We start from the raw sequence: 13095 nt of genomic DNA, 5'->3' as shown, positions 1-13095 counted from the left end.
GGTAGGAGCGACCTGTCAGGTAGGACGCAATCCAAGCGTGGGCCGCGCCGGAGATGCCCAACTCGGAGAGGGTGGAGAGGAGGATCTGATGGTTCACAGTATCAAAGGCAGCAGATAGGTCTAGAAGGATGAGAGCAGAGGAGAGAGAGTTAGCTTTAGCAGAGCGGAGAGCCTCCGTGACACAGAGAAGAGCAGTCTCAGTTGAATGCCCAGTCTTGAAACCTGACTGATTAGGATCAAGAAGGTCATTCTGAGAGAGATAGCAGGAGAGCTGGCCAAGGACGGCACGTTCAAGAGTTTTAGAGAGAAAAGAAAGAAGGGATACTGGTCTGTAGTTGTTGACATCGGAGAGATCGAGTGTAGGTTTTTTCAGAAGGGGTGCAACTCTCGCTCTCTTGAAGACGGAAGGTACGTAGCCAGCGGTCAAGGATGAGTTGATGAGCGAGGTGAGGAAGGGGAGAAGGTCTCCGGAAATGGTCTGGAGAAGAGAGGAGGGGATAGGGTCAAGTGGGCAGGTTGTTGGGCGGCCGGCCGTCACAAGACGCAAGATTTCATCTGGAGAGAGAGGGGAGAAAGAGGTCAAAGCACAGGGTAGGGCAGTGTGAGCAGGACCAGCGGTGTCGTTTGACTTAGCAAACGAGGATCGGATATCGTCAACCTTCTTTTCAAAATGGTTGACGAAGTCATCCGCAGAGAGGGAGGAGGGGGGGGGAGGGGGAGGAGGATTCAGAAGGGAGGAGAAGGTAGCAAAGAGCTTCCTAGGGTTAGAGGCAGATGCTTGGAATTTAGAGTGGTAGAAAGTGGCTTTAGCAGCAGAGACAGAAGAGGAGAATGTAGAGAGGAGGGAGTGAAAGGATGCCAGGTCCGCAGGGAGGCGAGTTTTCCTCCATTTCCGCTCGGCTGCCCGGAGCCCTGTTCTGTGATACTGTGTTAACACTATTGATACTGATACTGGGTTAACCCTATTGATACTGATACTGGGTTAACACTATTGATACTGATACTGGGTTAACCCTATTGATACTGATACTGGGTTAACACTATTGATACTGATACTGGGTTAACACTATTTATATGTTAAGGGCTCTAACATTGGAACAAAACTATTTGTCTCCCTCTTGATGTTGCTTGCAGTTCCTCTCTCTCTTCCTGCATTCCTCTAACCCCTCCCTCCCTCTAACCCCACCCCTCTGGCAGAACCAGGAAATCCATCCCCCTTCACAAACTCTCTTCTGAGGAAACGAAACTGATCTGAGTCTCTGTCTCGTCTGTCTGTGTGAGAGTGAACAACCGTCCAAATGGCTCAACAGGGAGTTCTGCTGGACCAGGACCAGTTCTGTTGTTCTGTCTGTCTGGATCTACTGAAGGAACCAGTCACCATCCCCTGTGGACACAGTTACTGTAGGAGCTGTATTGAGGGCTGCTGGGATCAGGATGTTCTGAAAGGGGTCTATAGCTGTCCTCAGTGCAGACAGACCTTCAGTCCGAGGCCTACGCTGAGTAAAAATAACATGTTGGCTGAGCTGGTGGAGAAACTGAAGAAGACAGGACTCCAGGCTGCTCCCCCTCCTGCTCTGTGCTATGCTGGACCTAGAGATGTGGCGTGTGATTTCTGCACTGGGACCAGAAAGCAGAAAGCCCTCATGTCCTGTCTGGTGTGTCTGGCCTCTTACTGTGAGACTCACCTCCAATCTCACTACGAATTTCCTGCTTTGAAGAGGCACAAGCTGGTCAAAGCCACCGCACAACTACAGGAGAAGATCTGCTCTCATCATGACAAACTGCTGGAGGTTTACTGTCGTACCGATCAGCAGTGTATCTGTTATCAGTGTACAATGGATGAACATAAAGGCCATGATACAGTGTCAGCTGCAGCAGAGAGGACTGAGAAACAGGTAAGACCAGAACAACTTGTTGGTGACTGTCTGATAAACAAAGAATTAAAGATACAGTAGGAACTAAGGCTGTTTGAATATGAGATCATTGAAATGAAATGGATCCTCAGCAGAACAAATATGAACACAAACCTTGAGTATATTGATATGTGAACCCAGATTCTCCAGATGTATCACCATTTTATAATGTCAAACACTATTATCATTCTGAATGGCCTTTTATGAGTCCAAAGTTCAGTCTCAACCTGTTGATACATGTAGTCCTACCATAAAAACTATAATCATTCACATAGCAACAAATAAATATCATTTAGTAAATGGACCATCCATTTTTTTAGATCTTCCTCTCTATGGGCCCTATGTCACATTACTATACTATTGATCTACTGGACTAATAAAGCTTGATAGCTCATTGAAGAGTGATTCTCCACAGAGGCAGCTGGGGATGAGTCAGCAGAAGGTCCAGCAGAGATTCCAGGAGAGAGAGAAGGAGCTGAAGGAGCTCCAACAGGCTGTGGAGTCTCTCAAGGTGAGTATTGTTGACCAGAGGAGACACACCATTTCACCTGTCTCCTCCAGTCAGAGAGAGAGAGAGAGAGAGAGGTAGAGGGGCCCCTATCCAATCCCACTGACCCCACTGTTGGGAACAGGTTGTCACTGCTGAGGCAGTGAAGAAAGTAGAGGAGGATGGGTCAAGGCTGAGGGGTCCTGAGAGGATCCCTGTGAGTAGTAGATCTGTGACAGCACAGAGGGACAGGCCAACGAGTGATATATGCTTCAGTAAGGTTGGCTTCTTAGTGTTCATAGCAAATGGTTATCAACTGTACCGCAGAAATGGAATGTAAATCACAGAACAAAAATTGGCTTCTTAGTGTATTTGGTCATACTAGATTTGACTTCAGAAGAGTTCCAGGGTGTGTTGAGTGGTGGTGTCCCGTCCTCCCAGGCCGTTGGCCTGGTGCAGGAGCAGATAGGGTCAAAGTAGTGGAATGGGGTAGTGGGTTTTAATGAGTGTAGGGTTAGTTGGCCTGGTGCAGGAGCAGATAGGGTCAAAGTAGTGGAATGGGGTAGTGGGTTTTAATGAGTGTAGGGTTAGTTGGCCTGGTGCAGGAGCAGATAGGGTCAAAGTAGTGGAATGGGGTAGTGGGTTTTAATGAGTGTAGGGTTAGTTGACCTGGTGCAGGAGCAGATAGGGTCAAAGTAGTGGAATGGGGTAGTGGGTTTTAATGAGTGTAGGGTTAGTTGGCCTGGTGCAGGAGCAGATAGGGTCAAAGTAGTGGAATGGGGTAGTGGGTTTTAATGAGTGTAGGGTTAGTTGGCCTGGTGCAGGAGCAGATAGGGTCAAAGTAGTGGAATGGGGGTAGTGGGTTTTAATGAGTGTAGGGTTAGTTGGCCTGGTGCAGGAGCAGATAGGGTCAAAGTAGTGGAATGGGGTAGTGGGTTTTAATGAGTGTAGGGTTAGTTGGCCTGGTGCAGGAGCAGATAGGGTCAAAGTAGTGGAATGGGGTAGTGGGTTTTAATGAGTGTAGGGTTAGTTGGAAGGGTGTTTTTTAGTATTATCATAATTTCCCCTTTTCCCATTTTGTAAATTTAAGGTTAAACAGTTAGCTAAAATAACTTTAAAACAAGATATAATATATATTAATGTTCCACTGGGTAGAGGTGAGGACAAATGTGAGATCAGAGACATTTTGATAGATGTGTGGCAGAAGAGATGGGACTCTGAGCACAAGGGACGGCATTTATATGCCCTCCAAAGAAAGGTCGGTGGACCAAGGTTCAAAGGTCAGATTAGGAAGGAAGAGGTGGTGTTTCCTCGATTGTGTTTAGGACATTGTACATTGAACTGGTCCTTACATCTGGTTGGCAGCATGTGAATGGTTTGTGTCTGGAGGGTATTGTCAATGAAACGGTGGAGCATGTGTTGTTATATTGTTGTAAGGATGTAGAAGAGAGGGAAAGATTGAAGTGTAGGGTCATATTGAGGTTGGATGGGGTTGGGGGGTTTGGAAGGGATTTGGGGGATGGGGGAGGGTCTATTAGAAGTTAGTAGGGATCTTTTTTATTTTCTCAGAAGTACTGAGTTAGGTAGGAGGATTTAGAAATGGTGTAAACCGTGATTGAACACACTCCAGCACAGTAGGAGGCGCCACGCTCCTTTAACCTCTATGGGACCGGCGGGACGAATTCGTCCCACCTACGTAACATCCACTGCCAGCCTGTGGCGCGATTTTCAAAATCTTCAAAATCCTATTACTTCAATTTCTCAAACATATGACTATTTTACAGCCATTTAAAGATAAGACTCTCGTTAATCTAACCACACTGTCCGATTTCAAAAAGGCTTTACAACGAAAGCAAAACATTAGATTATGTCAGCAGAGTACCAAGCCAGAAATAATCAGACACCCATTTTTCAAGCCAGCATATAATGTCACCAAAACCCAGAAGACAGCTAAATGCAGCACTCACCTTTGATGATCTTCATCAGATGACAACCCTAGGACATTATGTTATACAATACATGCATGTTTTGTTCAATCAAGTTCATATTTATATCAAAAACCAGCTTTTTACATTAGCATGTGACGTTCAGAACTAGCATACCCCCCGCAAACTTACGGGGAATTCGCTAACATTTTACTAAATTACTCACGATAAACGTTCACAAAAAGCATAACAATTATTTTAAGAATTATAGATACAGACCTCCTCTATGCACTCGATATGTCCGATTTTAAAATAGCTTTTTGGTGAAAGCACATTTTGCAATATTCTAAGTACATAGCCCAGGCATCACGGGCTCGCTATTTAGACACCCGGCAAGTTTAGCACTCACCATAATCATATTTACTATTATAAAAATGTCATTACCTTTTGTTGTCTTCGTCAGAATGCACACCCAGGACGTCTACTTCAATAACAAATGTTGGTTTGGTCCAAAATAATCCATCGTTATATCCGAATAGCGGCGTTTTGTTCGTGCGTTCCAGACACTATCCGAAATAGTAAAGAAGTGTCGCGCGCTTGGCGCAATTCCTGACAATAAAATTCAAAGTATTCCATTGCCGTACGTCGAAGCATGTCAACCGCTGTTTAAAATCAATTTTTACGTCATTTTTCTCGTAGAAAAGCGATAATATTCCGACAGGGAATCTCCTTTTCGGCAAACAGAGGAAAAAATCCCAAAGGCGGGGGCGGTCGGGGTCACGCGCATAAGCTAGTGTCTCTTGATGGGCCACTTGAGAAAGGCGATAATGTGTTTCAGCCTGGGGCTGGAATGACGACATTCTCTTTTTTCCCGGGCTATGAGAGCCTATGGAAGACGTGGGAAGTGTCACGTTAGAGCAGAGATCCTTAGTAAATGATAGAGATGGCAAAGAAGTTCCAGAAATGGTCAGACAGGCCACTTCCTGTAAAGGAATCTCTCAGGTTTTGACCTGCCATTTGAGTTCTGTTATACTCACAGACACCATTCAAACAGTTTTAGAAAATTTAGGGTGTTTTCTATCCATATGTAATAAGTATATGCATATTCTAGTTACTGAGTAGGAGTGGTAACCAGATTAAATCGGGTATGTTTTTTATCCAGCCGTGTCAATGCTGCCCCCTAGCCCTAACAGGTTAACGTTGGTTTGAGGACCTCCATTATACCATAGAAGAAGAAGAAGTTGGTAACGTGAGGTTTTGTCGTTCGTGAAGAGTGCAGCTATTCTTTTGCCTATTTTCCAAATGTATTTTGTCATGGTGGGAGGGTTTGTTTATCGGTTTCCACTGTTTATCGGTTAGAGTTGAGGAGGGAGTAGGGTAGTTTGATGTCCTCAACCGAGTGGAGAAGAAACGCTGTCTCTTCAGGTGCGTTGTGGAGAATGGTGTGGAGGAATTATTGATCCTGGTCGGTGAACAGGTGGGAGAGGAACATATACACTCTGTATCCAGAATGAACAAGGCGGTGGTTGTGGTAATGTAAAAGGTGAGTCTTGTTACCCGGCTAGTTACCAGTATGATTTATGTGAGGGGTTGTGTTGGTGCTGATTTCGACAAGAGTAGTGGTGTCTAATCTGCCTCCGTTTATTACCACCGAACAGATCCGTAAAGAGTTGGTTCGTTTTGCTAAATGTGGAAGTGTTTATCTGAACGAAATTCAAGGTTAAACAGGGGAGGGGTGGTACACAGGGTTTGTTAGCACAGAGGAGCCCAGTGATATAATATTATATATATAATATTACTATATGTCCCAGCTGTTTGCTGTGGTTTTGAAGTAATTCTCTTCCAGCCCGCGTTAACCTTGTAGGTTTACCTCAGGTAACTTATTATTAACTATCCTTGTAGGTTTACCTCAGGTAACTTATTATTAACTATCCTTGTAGGTTTACCTCAGGTAACTTATTATTAACTATCCTTGTAGGTTTACCTCAGGTAACTTATTATTAACTAAACTTGTAGGTTTACCTCAGGTAACTTATTATTAACTACCCTTGTAGGTTTACCTCAGGTAACTTATTATTAACTAAACTTGTAGGTTTACCTCAGGTAACTTATTATTAACTATCCTTGTAGGTTTACCTCAGGTAACTTATTATTAACTAACCTTGTAGGTTTACCTCAGGTAACTTATTATTAACTATCCTTGTAGGTTTACCTCAGGTAACTTATTATTAACTATCCTTGTAGGTTTACCTCAGGTAACTTATTATTAACCATCCTTGTAGGTTTACCTCAAGTAACTTATTATTAACTAGGTTACAGCTATTTAGTGAGGAAGCTCACTGTTCACCTGTTTATAGATTGTAGTGACTTACAGGGATGGTTGGCGCAAAGCCTTCAAACGTTAAACATATTCTGGTCATGGTTAACTGTATATATATTTTTTTATTATATAAAAAGGTGTACATTCTCAAAAAATCGCATGTCCCTGTAATCTTTTTCAAGATGTGGCCGATTTAAACAGTCAGAAGAAAGAATAAAAAGAAATAACCTTTTTTTATTTGTTTCTAAATGGCTGCTGGGTAATATGATAATCGTTGAAATCTGTTGGTTCGTAGACATCAAATAGAGAGAATGCTGCGCAGGTTCACTGAGTTGTAAACCTAATGGATAGGTGGAGATCATATATTTGTAGCTCTGACTCAGTTGCTACCTCAGATTATGAGCCTATCAAGTGTGGTGAATGAGGTATGTAGTTCCCACAGAAGACCACAGGGAGGAGCAAGAGAGATATAAACCCATACAGTTTATCTCTTTAAATACCCTGAACCTAACAATCAATCTAATGTATTTATGAAATCCTTTTTACATCAGCAGATGTTACAAAGTTTTGTACAGAAACTCTAACCCTACGTATAACCTGTTTTATCCTGAACCCTAATTCTAGGGTAGGGTAGCCTACAACCCCTTTAGAAACTATTATAGTAATAATATTATGTTAGTAAATACCATTATAGTACTAAATAGGTTCTATTGTTATTTTTTAAATAAAACCTATGTATAGTACTTAGCATTTAACTGTTTTTTTGTTATTTTATTATATTTATTATTTAGAGGAGTCAGTCTAAATAATGAAAAGTTAAGTTATTGCCAGACTTTTTAATGAAACCTTTATTTAACCAGGTGGGCCAGTTGAGAACAAGTCCTTTATTTAACCAGGTAGGCCAGTTGAGAACAAGTCCTTTATTTAACCAGGGAGGCTAGTTGAGAACAAGTCCTTTATTTAACCAGGTAGGCCAGTTGAGAACAAGTCCTTTATTTAACCAGGTGGGCCAGTTGAGAACAAGTCCTTTATTTAACCAGGTGGGCCAGTTGAGAACAAGTCCTTTATTTAACCAGGTAGGCCAGTTGAGAACAAGTTCTCATTTACAACTGCGACCTGGCCAAGATAAAGCAAAGCAGTGTGACACAAACAACAACACAGAGTTACACATGGAATAAACAAACGTACAGTCAATAACACAATAGAAAAGTCTATATACAGTTGTGTAAATGAGGTAAGATAAAGGAGGTAAATTAATAAATAGGCCGTGGTGGCGAAATAATTACAATTTAGCAATTAAACACTGGAATGATAGATGTGCAGAAGATGAATTTGCAAGTAGAGATACTATTAACTAACTGCTATCTCTCTGTCCCTCTCTCTCTCTCTGTCCCTCTCTCTCTCTCTGTCCCTCTCTCTCTCTCTGTCCCTCTCTCTCTCTCTGTCTGTCTCTGTCTCTCTGTCTCTCTGTCTCTCTCTCTCTCCTTCCTCTCTCTCTCTCTCTCTCCTTCCTCTCTCTCTCTCTCTCTCTCTCTGTCTCTCTCTTAACAGCGCTCTGCACAGTCAGCAGTGGAGGACAGTGATCAGATCTTTACTGAGCTGATCCGCTCCATTGAGAGAAGGAGCTCTGAGGTGAAGGAGCTGATCAGAGCCCAAGAGAAGGATCAAGTCAGTGAAGCTGAAGGAGTCCTGGAGCAACTGAAGCAGGAGATAGCTGAGCTGAGGAAGAGAAGCACTGAGCTGGAGCAGCTCTCACACACAGAGGATCACATCCATTTCCTCCAGGTAACTAAACTGTCTTGTTACATGTGATATGAAATTAACTATATGTGAAACTATTCATCTCAATCATTATGTTGTCCTCTCTCTCTCTCTCTCTCTCTCTCTCTCTCTCTCTCTCTGTCTCTCTGTCTCTCTCTCTCTCTCTCTCTCTGTCCCCCTCTCTCTCTCTCTCTCTGTCCCCCCCTCTCTCTCTCTCTCTCTCTCTGTCCCTCTCTCTCTGTCCCTCTCTCTCTGTCCCTCTCTCTCTGTCCCTCTCTCTCTGTCCCTCTCTCTCTCTGTCCCTCTCTCTCTCTCTGTCTCTCTCTCTCTGTCCCTCTCTCTGTCCCTCTCTCTCTCTCTCTGTCCCTCTCTCTCTCTCTCTCTGTCCCTCTCTGTGTCCCTCTCTCTCTCTCTCTCTCTCTCTCTGTCCCTCTCTGTGTCCCCCTGTCCCTCTGTCTGTGTCCCTCTGTCTGTGTCCCCCTGTCCCTCTGTCTGTGTCCCCACATCTCTCTGTGTCCCTCTCTCTGGGTCTCTCTGTGTCTCTCTGTCCCTCTGTGTCCCTCTCTCCGTGTCCCTCTCTCTGTGTCCCTCTGTCCCTCTCTCTCTCTCTCTCTCTCTCTCTCTCTCTCTCTGTCTCTGTCTCTCTCTGTCTCTGTCTCTCTGTCTCTCTCTCTCTCTGTCTCTCTCTCTCTCTCTCTCTCTCTCTCTCTGTCTCTCTGTCTCTGTCTCTCTCTCTCTCTCCAGAGTTATCAGTCTCTCTCCAGTATCAGTGTATCTTCAGACTTACCCAGCATCGTTGTCCGTCCTCTTCAGTACTTTGGAGATGTGAGTAAGACTGTGTCTGAACTGAGAGAGAAACTAGAAGACTTCCTTAAAGGAGAATGGACCAAGATCTCCACTACAGGTGTGTTGAAAACAATCAGAACATCAACTTTAGACCATTGAAAGTTCCCTACTAGTCATATACATGTGGAATATGGTATGATGATAACATTCCCTCTCTCTGTCAATGTGTTTGTGTGTCTGTAGTGAATATAGTGGAGGTTGTTCTGCCTCCAGAGCCCAAGACCAGAGAACAGTTGTTACAATGTGAGTCTCTTTATTGTGAAGTAACTAACAGTCTCTTTTTACTGCCACTCCTAACAATCCCTCTAGAAATATATAGCAATAGTAGATCTAATCAAAGACTGGGTATCTATCTGACTCCTCATATTTCTCTGATTTGATCTCTGCTGTGCTCTAATCAAAGACAGGGTAGATACAGTATCTGACTTAACTTATTGTTCTGACTCCCCTCATTGGTCTCTGCTCTTCTCCCAGATTCCTGTCAGCTCACACTGGACCCAAACACAGCAGGCACACACCTCTCTCTGTCTGAAGGGAACAGAAAGGTGACCTATACAGACCAAGACCAACCATATCCTGACCATCCAGACAGATTCACCAACGAGTACCAGGTTCTGTGTAGAGAGGGTCTGTCTGGACGCTGTTACTGGGAGGTGGAGTGGACTGGGGGGTGGGTTATTACAGCAGTCTCATATAAAGACATCAGCAGAACAGAGACAGATAATAGATTTGGATTCAATAACAAGTCCTGGAGTTTACAGTGCTATAGTGATGGTTATTATTTCAGACACAATGATGTTGAGACTGAAGTATCAGGCCCTCAGTCCTCCAGAGTAGGAGTGTACCTGGATCACAAGGCAGGTACTCTGTCCTTCTACAGTGTCTCTGACACAATGACCCTCCTCCACAGAGTCCAGACCACATTCACTCAGACCCTCTATCCTGGGTTTAGGCTCTATAATAGTACTGCTGAGCTGGTTAAACTGTAGTAGGGTCCACATAGATACTAGTCATGCTGGTGTAGTCTATAGCTGAGCTGGTTAAACTGTAGTAGGGTCCACATAGATACTAGTCATGCTGGTGTAGTCTATAGCTGAGCTGGTTAAACTGTAGTAGGGTCCACATAGATACTAGTCATGCTGGTGTAGTCTATAGCTGAGCTGGTTAAACTGTAGTAGGGTCCACATAGATACTAGTCACGCTGGTGTAGTCTATAGCTGAGCTGGTTAAACTGTAGTAGGGTCCACATAGATACTAGTCATGCTGGTGTAGTCTATAGCTGAGCTGGTTAAACTGTAGTAGGGTCCACATAGATACTAGTCATGCTGGTGTAGTCTATAGCTGAGCTGGTTAAACTGTAGTAGGGTCCACATAGATACTAGTCATGCTGGTGTAGTCTATAGCTGAGCTGGTTAAACTGTAGTAGGGTCCACATAGATACTAGTCATGCTGGTGTAGTCTATAGCTGAGCTGGTTAAACTGTAGTAGGGTCCACATAGATACTAGTCATGCTGGTGTAGTCTATAGCTGAGCTGGTTAAACTGTAGTAGGGTCCACATAGATACTAGTCATGCTGGTGTAGTCTATAGCTGAGCTGGTTAAACTGTAGTAGGGTCCACATAGATACTAGTCATGCTGGTGTAGTCTATAGCTGAGCTGGTTAAACTGTAGTAGGGTCCACATAGATACTAGTCATGCTGGTGTAGTCTATAGCTGAGCTGGTTAAACTGTAGTAGGGTCCACATAGATACTAGTCATGCTGGTGTAGTCTATAGCTGAGCTGGTTAAACTGTAGTAGGGTCCACATAGATACTAGTCATGCTGGTGTAGTCTATAGCTGAGCTGGTTAAACTGTAGTAGGGTCCACATAGATACTAGTCATGCTGGTGTAGTCTATAGCTGAGCTGGTTAAACTGTAGTAGGGTCCACATAGATACTAGTCATGCTGGTGTAGTCTATAGCTGAGCTGGTTAAACTGTAGTAGGGTCCACATAGATACTAGTCATGCTGGTGGTGATGGTCCCCAGATGTGATGATTTATTCTGCTCTGTTTTATGTACGATCCTTATTTTCTGACTGATTTGAATTTGAAGAGATTTAAGGTTTTCATATTTGATAAAATACAATGTCCATTTCCATGAATCATGATGTCTGGTGTTGATGTAACAACAGGTGGTCTTTTTAATCCACTATCCAGAGTCAGGAACAGATGAAGTTAGGTCTGCTACTGTTCAGTGATTAAATATATACTTCTGTGAATATATGAACCATTTCCTTCAAAAAAGAAACTGCTCACATTCTGGAGAGAAACTTTGTAAGGACTGTGTGTGTTTTTTGTGTAAATAGTTTCTGAAAAAAGTGTGTCCAGCTCAAATACTGATTGTTGTTGTAAATGAGCGTTCTAAATGAGCGTTCTAAATGAGCGTTCTAAACGAGGGTTCTAAACGAGGGTTCTAAACGAGGGTTCTAAACGAGGGTTCTAAACGAGGGTTCTAAACGAGGGTTCTAAACGAGCGTTCTAAATGAGCGTTCTAAATGAGCGTTCTAAACGAGGGTTCTAAATGTGTGTTCTAAATTGAGAGGTAGCCTGACTGCCATTAGGTACCGAGATGAGATCCTCAGACCCCTTGTGAGACCATATGCTGGTGTGGTTGGCCCTGGGTTCCTCCTAATGCAAGACAATGCTAGACCTCATGTGGCTGGAGTGTGTCAGCAGTTCCTGCAAGAGGAAGGCATTGATGCTATGGACTGGCCCGCCCGTTCCCCAGACCTGAATCCAATTGAGCACATCTGGGACATCATGTCTCGCTCCATCCACCAACGCCACGTTGCACCACAGACTGTCCAGGAGTTGGCGGATGCTTTAGTCCAGGTCTGGGAGGAGATCCCTCAGGAGACCATCTGCCACCTCATCAGGAGCATGCCCAGGCATTGTAGGGAGGTCATACAGGCACGTGGAGGCCACACACACTACTGAGCCTCATTTTGACTTGTTTTAAGGACATTACATCAAAGTTGGATCCGCCTGTAGTGTGGTTTTCCACTTTAATTTTGAGTGTGACTCCAAATCCAGACCTCCATGGGTTGATAAATTGGATTTCCATTGATTATTTTTGTGTGATTTTGTTGTCAGCACATTCAACTATGTAAAGAAAAAAGTATTTAATAAGATTATTTCTTTCATTCAGATCTAGGATGTGTTGTTTAAGTGTTCCCTTTATTTTTTTGAGCAGTATAAATACTACTTTATTCATCTCAATACCAGTACAATATAAATACTACTTTATTCATCTCAATGCCAGTACAATATAAATACTACTTTATTCATCTCAATAACTGAACAATATAAATACTACTTTATTTATCTCAATACCAGTAGCCCACCAAGTACAATATTAATACTACTTTATTCATCTCAATAACAGAACAATATAAATACTACTTTATCTCAATACCAGTAGCCCACCAAGTACAATATAAATACTACTTTATCTCAATACCAGTAGCCCACCAAGTACAATATAAATACTACTTTATTCATCTCAATGCCAGTACAATATTAATACTACTTTATTTATCTCAATACCAGTACAATATAAATACTACTTTATTCATCTCAATACCAGTACAATATTAATACTACTTTATTTATCTCAATACCAGTACAATATAAATACTACTTTATTCATCTCAATACCAGTACAATATTAATACTACTTTATTCATCTCAATAACAGTAGCCCACCAAGTACAATATAAATACTACTTTATTCATCTCAATACCAGTACAATATAAATACTACTTTATTCATCTCAATACCAGTACAATATAAATACTACTTT

At 42.8% G+C, this 13095-nt stretch overlaps 1 protein-coding gene across 1 annotated transcript; it reads left to right on the top strand.

Moving 5' to 3' along the window:
* Positions 1 to 1011: 1011 nt before the first annotated feature.
* LOC145877213 (tripartite motif-containing protein 16) lies at positions 1012 to 11566 on the top strand. The gene is made up of 6 exons (XM_082972512.1): positions 1012 to 1895; positions 2329 to 2424; positions 8197 to 8430; positions 9151 to 9310; positions 9436 to 9495; positions 9727 to 11566. Exons 1-6 carry the CDS (start codon positions 1299 to 1301, stop codon positions 10239 to 10241), a joined length of 1662 nt encoding a protein of 553 aa, XP_082828638.1. The 5' UTR covers positions 1012 to 1298; the 3' UTR covers positions 10242 to 11566.
* Positions 11567 to 13095: the final 1529 nt, after the last annotated feature.

This window comes from Salmo salar, unplaced genomic scaffold (genome assembly GCF_965601325.2).
Source record: "Salmo salar unplaced genomic scaffold, fSalSal1 ptg000721l, whole genome shotgun sequence".
NCBI lineage: Eukaryota > Metazoa > Chordata > Actinopteri > Salmoniformes > Salmonidae > Salmo > Salmo salar.
This window is presented reverse-complemented; position numbering and strand designations above follow the sequence as displayed.

What these genes read in the sequence shown, in the direction of transcription:
- LOC145877213 (XM_082972512.1), top strand. Translation starts at nt 1,299, where the DNA reads ATGGCTCAACAGGGAGTTCTGCTGGACCAGGACCAGTTCTGTTGTTCT. An exon ending in AGGCTGTGGAGTCTCTCAAG is followed by an intron (nt 2,425 to 8,196) that starts GTGAGTATTGTT and finishes CTCTCTTAACAG; the next exon opens with CGCTCTGCACAGTCAGCAGT. An exon ending in CAGAGAACAGTTGTTACAAT is followed by an intron (nt 9,496 to 9,726) that starts GTGAGTCTCTTT and finishes CTCTTCTCCCAG; the next exon opens with ATTCCTGTCAGCTCACACTG.